The sequence below is a fragment of the Magnolia sinica genome, chromosome 3, assembly GCF_029962835.1.
Source record: "Magnolia sinica isolate HGM2019 chromosome 3, MsV1, whole genome shotgun sequence".
Taxonomy (NCBI): domain Eukaryota; kingdom Viridiplantae; phylum Streptophyta; class Magnoliopsida; order Magnoliales; family Magnoliaceae; genus Magnolia; species Magnolia sinica.
This window is the reverse complement of record NC_080575.1, coordinates 122,135,312-122,143,323: the sequence shown is the minus strand read 5'-3', so window position 1 is coordinate 122,143,323 and position 8,012 is coordinate 122,135,312. Positions and strand designations below refer to the sequence as shown.

At 36.1% G+C, this 8,012-nt stretch overlaps 1 protein-coding gene across 1 annotated transcript; it reads right to left on the bottom strand.

Moving 5' to 3' along the window:
* Positions 1–3,952: 3,952 nt before the first annotated feature.
* Positions 3,953–5,942, bottom strand: LOC131241058 (varicose-related protein-like). Its single transcript, XM_058239689.1, has 2 exons — positions 5,710–5,942; positions 3,953–4,270 (listed from the first exon to the last, which is right to left on the bottom strand). The coding sequence occupies exons 1-2, from the start codon at positions 5,800–5,802 to the stop codon at positions 3,968–3,970; spliced, it is 396 nt and encodes a 131-aa protein (XP_058095672.1). The 5' UTR covers positions 5,803–5,942; the 3' UTR covers positions 3,953–3,967.
* Between the last annotated feature and the right edge of the window lie 2,070 nt (positions 5,943–8,012).

Genomic DNA, 8,012 nt, shown 5'->3' with positions numbered 1-8,012 from the left:
TGTTTTTTGTGGTTTGGCCTACTTGATTATTTGATCAACCTGAAATTTGCATCAGGTGTTTTCATGGAGGTGCCAACCTTTTTGATTGGTTGGATGTTAGACACGCTTGAAGCATTGAATCTTATGTGCTGGTTGGTCAATAACCAATAGTCCAACTAGTTGCACATGAGACCTCGTGTGTATCATCGTCATCATCATAGCCTTCCCTCAGGTATTTGGGTCAGCTTTGTGAATCTCGTTTCACCAATCAATCCTAAGGCTCTATGCTATGCAACCGAACAAGCCTTCATATACTTCCTCACCACCTTGATCCAAGACCTTTTTAGGTCTTCCTGTCATATTCTTTTTGAGGCCTTTCAACTCCTATCATATTCCTTGCTGGAGCTCTCTAGTCTTTGTTGCACATGACCGATCACCTCAACCTGCTCTAGATCATTTAATTTCTTATTGGAATTATTCTTATGCTGTTCCAATGAACTCATTTTTAATTCTAAACTTTCGTCCCAAGCATAGCCAGTCAAGTAGCTGTCTTATGAAAATTTCCTAGTTTCATTGACATAGGAGCCGATCAATTTCCTTGTTTCATAGACATTCCCATGATGAAGGGCTTGATCCAAAATGACATAGGAGTCGAGAGGAACACTTGTTTCATAGACATCCACCGATGGATAAACGAACTTATATGTATTTATGCGTAAATGAATGTGATGTGGATAAGATTGTTTGTGTTTGGATGAATGTACTTTTATGTTTGGATGGATTTACTAGTTTGGGTTTATATGGATGTGAATGTGAATGTGAATATGATGCAATATACTATATAACAGGTGTATATCAGGAAAAATATGATGAAATATATTATAACAGGTGTATATCAGGAAAAATATTTTTTTTGTGAAATTTTGTGCTGGAATATTCATTTTTTAAAAGAGACTTTTAGCTACGAAATTTTTCGTAGGCAAAAGTTTTGTAAATATTTTTCAAAATCTTTTGTTGCTAAAAGTCTAACAGTTTCTTCTCACAGACGTTTTCGTTACGAAAAGTGGAACGGTTTTTTAGCAGCGAAAATTTTCGCTGCTAAAAGTCTTGTAAAGTTTTTTTTAGCGACGAAAGTTTTCATCGCTAAAAGTGGACCGAATATTTTTAGCAGCGAAATTTTTCGCTATTAAAAGTCTTGTAAAGTTTTTTTAGCGACGAAAATTTGCGTCGCTAAAAGTGGAATTTAAATGAAAATTTTCACTGCTAAAAGCCTTATAAAGTTATTATTTTTGGCAGCGAAAATTTTCGTTGCTAAAAGTCTTATGAAGTTCTTTTAGCGACGAAAATTTTCGTCGCTGTAAGTATATAATTTTCGCTGGTAAAAGTCTTGTGAAGTTTTATTAGCGACGAAACTTTTCATTGTTAAAAAGATTACCTTTGGCGGCAATTTAAAATTTTCATCGATAAGACCCTTTTGGGCCGGTGTTTTAGCGACGAATTTAGCGACGAAAATGTTCGTCGCTAAAACTTATTAGCTACGAAATTTAGGCTTTTAGCAACGAAAATTTTCGTTGATAAAAGTGGAATTTCTTGTAGTGTACACATAGAAGGTTTGACAGAATACATGCTAATGCATCGCAATAAGATAAGCTGGGATTCTAGCGTGTCTTTTTCAATAACCTAAAATGTTTATTGATTGACTAAACCCACCGGAGTAACATCAGTGAAGATAGTAAGAAACTAACAATGACCTATTATTTAATGAGAATACAGCTCCTAATGGAGTAGGGTGGCCAAACAGGATTCGACCCCAACTAGTTTGGATGAAGCTTAGATGATGAAGATGATTTTTGAAAGACTCATTAAAAGATGATTTTTGTATGAATTAGATACCTACAGTAAGCCATTCAAATCATTTTCCACCTATATCAGGGCCCACAAGATGGTTGGTTTAGATTGCCACATCACCCAAAATGTAAAGAGTCCGGATCCTCTGCCTCCCGCAATCTCATTGGTCCACCTCACCGCTCCTGCCACGTAGGACTAGCCCATCTGTTTCCGTTTCATATTTAAATAAAGAAAAAACGAAAATCTCTCTCTGCCGTCTTCCCTAACGGCAATGGCACCACTAACGGCACTTTCCATTTCCGGTTCCGGAGATTTTTCAGAGATTTCTTCTTCTCTCGTTTCTAATTTCAAATTCCTTCCTTTTACAGATGGATCTCATCAAAGCGGAAGAAAAAGAGGGGTTTTTCCTTTTGACGATCGGAGGCTCTCTTTCCCCAATCTCTCACAATCCCTCTCGCCCATTTTCCACCGGGCAGCCGATAGTCGATTTCTACTATTTCGTCTATTCATCCATCGAAGATCCACCCCACTTCACAGGTATTTTAATTTTAATTTTTTATTTTTTACAGATTATTTATGATCTGCCTCCAATGCCTGTGGTATTTCTTCTTTTTTTTTTTTTTTTCTTTCTAATGCAGACTATTAAATGGGGAACATTAGATGCTGTTTTTGAATAGCCTATATGCATGTAGACTAATAGGAGATTTTCAGGATTCTTCCTATGGCGAATCTGAATTTTTTATGTTTTAATTTGTTTCCACTCATGCATTGTTTAATGTGATATAAAGATAGGTAACGTGGTTGGTGATAGATTTCTTTGGTTTTTATTTTATATGGTTTTATATTGATGATGATAGATTGATTTCTATGGCACATGTACGTTCTAAGTATGTCTTGTTTGTTTACCCTCATTGTGGAAATCTTATTTTCAACTAGTGCATGTGAAAAGTTCTAAATGGTGGGTCATCAAAACCTGAATTCAGGATATAGGCCTATTGGGCCCACTCTTGTAACCACTAGTGGGTCGGTCCCACGTAATTTACTCTCCGATATCCGCCTTTCAATTTTCTGTCAAACTTAAAATTGTGAATTTTAAATTCAAAGAGAAGAGGTTTGAAATAGGATAGATCGAATGTAATAAGGATAAACCCTACTTCATTCAAACTCCTCACATATCCTCTCCATCCCTCCCCATCCCTCTCTTTTCATAAAAGGAGGTATTCTTTCATTAAAGGCATTCCAATCTAGAGAGTTTTTCAGAGTAAAAAGAGAGGAATAATACTCATAGCCTGTTAAGCACCCTAGAATTGGGTGTTATTAGAGGCAATTGGAGGTAAATGCACCAAAATGGTGTTTTTACTGCCTTGGATTCAAAGGTAAATGAAAACACATATTTTGGAGTGTTTTGAGATCATTTTATTTTGTCGTGAATTCAAGCTAATTGGTGTGAAATGGCTATCTTGCCCCTCTTTTAAAAGTAAGAGAGTTGCACGAGTAACAAAGGTGTTATTAGGCTACTAATATACCATACACTTGGCATGCTAATTATACCCTGAAACAATTCATTCAGCAATTGCATCACTTAAATCACACCAATTGAATGATCGAAACTGTCCAGACATAGGTAATTTAAATGCACAGTTAAAAAACATTGACAAGCCACTCGTTTGTGATCCCTAGGTTTTCGGCCTACTAGAGGCTCGGAATTTCCTCATTTTAGGTGAAAATATATATTTCAATAGGCTTACTACGATCATTCTGTCAAACATCATATATATACACTAATTTGCGATATTAAAGTAGATTTAACTAATCAAATTAAGGTTCCTATGAATATACTAAAGAGTTCTAACACATTCATGACGGACATCTAAATACAATTTTTTTTTGGGATTAAAGCGCATTCCAATTACAAGCGGCCAAATTCAACCAAGGATTCTAATTCACATGGATTCCATTGTAATCGTGAATTGGATCCCAATGCATTCCAATTAAAAAGGTGCCAAACGAGCCCCAACTTTTGTCAAACTCTCCTATTCTTTACACACACACACCCTCTTCCTTGTTTTCTGTACGTCCTTCTGCAACAGCCAAAAGGCCTGAACAGTTTGTGTACAAATGAGAAAGAGAAATGTCATTTTCAGGTCTTCAATACTGAATTGATTGCACACATTATAAGGCGGATGCTGCTTCTTTCAGCTGTGGTGGTGGTCGAGAGCACCCGCTGGTGGTCCAATATCTGATGAACCTGTTCAAATATTGGCCGCCCGTGCGCCGCAATTGTTGGGTCCACTGGATCTATAGCAACAACAACGTCTACCATCCAATCTAGCTTCTGGGAGGTATTGTTTCCAATATCGCATGCTAGCTGTTGGAGAAGGGATAGCAGGACTCCTTGACTCAGAGGAAGAGGAAGAACTGATAGAATCGCTTGCAAATCAATCTGAAGAATGAGTAGGATAGGCAGATAATAGTAGAACATTGATTTTTCTCCCCGACAGGAGTTTTGAGAGGCGCTAACAATTTTTATATGATAAAACAAGACCTCATTATACACGAATTCTATGAGGTGGCTCCATCTAGCATGGGCTATGCTTAGTTACTCAAGACCATATTTAGCAAACACAAGACGTCAAAAGAATAGTAGGGGGAAATGTTCAGGTTTAAATAGGTCTCTATCATTAAAATTTTAGTCAAAGTTTGGTAGAAGAAAGAAAGCAAAAACCCAGAAATACGGAGAATGAAAAGTTTGGGTTTAACATGGTTCCAATTCAATAAAATGGAAAAAAAACAAAAAATTTAAAAAAATTTAAAAAAAAACAAAAAAACAAAAAGCCAGCTATATATGCATATGGGTTTGTTATATTTAAAATAAGGTTAAGGGTGAATATTTCAATTAAAACGGTTAAACTTTCTAAATGTATAAGCAACTATTATAAAGGTAATCGAATAGTGGGTTAATATTATCTTTTGCCTCTGTTAAATCCTTCCTTTGAAAGTATTCCCCATACAAATTGATCTGTTTCTTCTGAAATCTTCACTATCTGCCCATCTTCTTTAAAATATGGAGTTTTAATTTGGTTTGTCCAAATATTTATTTATTAATGCCTATCTTGCTAAAAATACAGAGTTTTAAACATTTAGTCAATTTACGCTTAAAAAAATAAAATTAAATTAAAATAAGGATTTTAAACTTGAGTATTGCTAACAAGGATCATGATTTATTCTGAAGAAAATGAAGGAGAATCTTAAATATGGAAGCTCATCATGGTTGGAGTGAATTTTGATTGTTTGCACATGGAGTCCTTGGAGGTGAATGATGATAAATGCTCAATTTTTTGATGTTATCCGGGCCAAATGAGAATGGGGGATTTCTTGGAGGTGGGGGTAAATGCCCATTGAAAAGGAGTGATTCTAGAAATGAAACGTCTTCCCACAACCAATTGGAGCCTTGGCCGCCATCTGTTATGTTTGAGAAGATTTACCATTTATAGGCTGAACATTTAGTTTACCCAAATGAAAAGGAAAAGGTAATGTCATGGCCAATACCTCAGCCACAGCACATGTTGATGATCTGCTCTGTAATGGCAACTCTTTCTCTATTTTGTACTAGTTGTCTTACTATAAAAACCCTTCACTAATTCTCAGAAAGAAAAAGAAAAAGTTCTTTCGTTAGAGATTAATGACAGGTACAAAATCTTTTTTTATTCTTCTTTTTTTTTTTTTTTTTGGAAGGATGATGATAATTCATTAAGCTAAAGGAGAGGAAGGTAATTCCCAATACAGAGGGGACACTGAGCCCTGGATCTCACAAGATTGATAACCAGAGGATTAAGTTTTCCGGAAGAAGGGGTAAATGAAATGATAGGTACAGAATCTTACCCACCAAAAGAGGACAAGATCAATGGTGCTAGTGGTAATGTGAGTTGGCATAGGAGTCTTTGAAGTTGAATCTACAGCACAGACAAGAAACATGGATGGCTCTTCATTTTCTGAATCTACAACACATACAAGTCCAGCCAGCAACTTATAGGATGGTACACAATACACAGTTTCGCATTTTTGGCATTCAGATGTGTAGAAGATCCTGAATTTTAGTAATTGAGTGTGATTGAATCTTATTTGGTTTCCATTCTCTTTTTTCTGATATGAAAACCTTAATACAGTTATTTGAGTTGAATTAGTAAGGACCATATATTGGCCAATAGGAATTATGCCTTGGTTCCAATGTAATTTAAGGAGGACCGTAAACTAGGCTATATATATATATATATATAGTTACTTACATGGAACTTTGGAAAATACAAAAGATTATCCATTTAAATAAAGTTCTTAGCAATTTAAAGCAATCAAAGGTGGATTGAGCTCTTTTAACTGGTACGCTTCCAACCCCTTTCGAGTGAACCCATTTTCCATCATAAGATATCATCACAATGTCTTAGTTTTGCTCGATCTTAAACCTCCAGATGCTAAATCCTTCCTTCAAATTTCTATCTTATAATTCTTATTGTTCTATCACAGTCTTGGTTTTGCTAAATCTTGAACCTCTAGACACTGAAGCCTACCTCCAAACCTCCAACTGGAACTTGTGAGTAAGCTGGTCTCGTTGACCAGCATTACACCATCCACGAACAACACCAAGAAGGGATTCCATCCTGAATACTACTGGTGAATAATCTATAACAGGTGCAAACAAGTGCTTAATGTCTACCCCTAATGAAGAACGGATGTAAACAAGGGCTTAATGGTTGCCCCAAATGAAGACCATAGTTCTAAAAACTCCATGCATTGACTCAAAAGTCAATTGCGGGGCCACTCGACTGGATTTCATGCTGAGTCATTAAGAAACTGGATTCTAAGTGCGACTCAGTCTTGACCCAACGGCATTCACTGAATTGCTGACTAGGTCGACTCAACGCAGCTCGCAACGACTCAAACCGAGTTTCGAAGGTGCAACCGCTGTCAGACTGGAAAGCATAAGCTCCACATCTGTTTATTTCAGAAACATGTTATATTTTAACTATACATAACCATTTTAAGTGTTTATAGAAACATAAAATATTATTAATTTAACTATTAAATATCGAGTAGAGTCAAGTAAAGACCTATATAAATCCTCACATGGGCCCAAGTCGATTGGAAATCAAATCAGGTTGATTTTTTTGTGCAGCATTAGTCTGTTCAACCATCGTCTTCTGAAATGCAGCATCAACTTGCTCAAACATTGCTTTGCATGCCTGCTCAAATGCAGGAATAAAAGAAGATGCCAAGCTAGCCCTGATTGCATCCTGCATGAATTTTATAGATACTGCTGATTAGTGGTAAAATTTTCATGGATGAAATGCACTTCCACAGGAGGCATTTAATTATATTTGAATTGGAGGTATGGTGCTAATTACTGTTAATTTCATGGATAAACACACTTCCACATGATAAGATACTCAATCATGGGTCTTTTCCTTATTTTGTCCAACCCAGCTTGGTTGCAGGTGGGATGGGACATCATACCCAGAAGGGATCATTGTGATGAGGTCAATCACCGTCTTCCTCAAGAATAACTACTCCAAATCCACGGAGCTTCACTGAACTCCTCACAGAGACTTCTCGAATCCACGAGGAAAGATAGAAACTATAAACAATTATAAAAATAAATTTATTGATAATTGATAGATCAAATAAACGAGTCTACAGCCCTTTAAATATGCAAGACTTGAAGAAGTTTAGGAATTAAACTATAGCTAAAACTCCCTAAAATTCATAACTCACTATAAATAGTAAATTTACTATTTATAGTAAGTGTCCTATATGGCTTAACCACGTTATTCTCCTAATTTTTCTAAACACTTTTCATGTTGGACACATCGCCTATAGCCCAACTGATGAAAAGTTACAATCAAACCAAAACTTACTAAAAATAGTAAAAATGGAAATAAACAGTAAAAATAGTTAAAATGTTTTGACTTTGAACATATGACCTGAGTAAATTTCCTGAGTGCCCATGTATCAAGCTTCCAACTCTGCCAGAGTATAAAATATGAATGTCAAGGCCATTTCGTTATTTATAGAAATCTTCGGGGCATAAGAAGGGTACGGGGAATCGACAGCAGGGTGATGTAAGTGTTTTATCCACGCCGTCCATCGCTTATCTTAGATCATTTTAAAGTATGACCCAAAAAAATGAGACG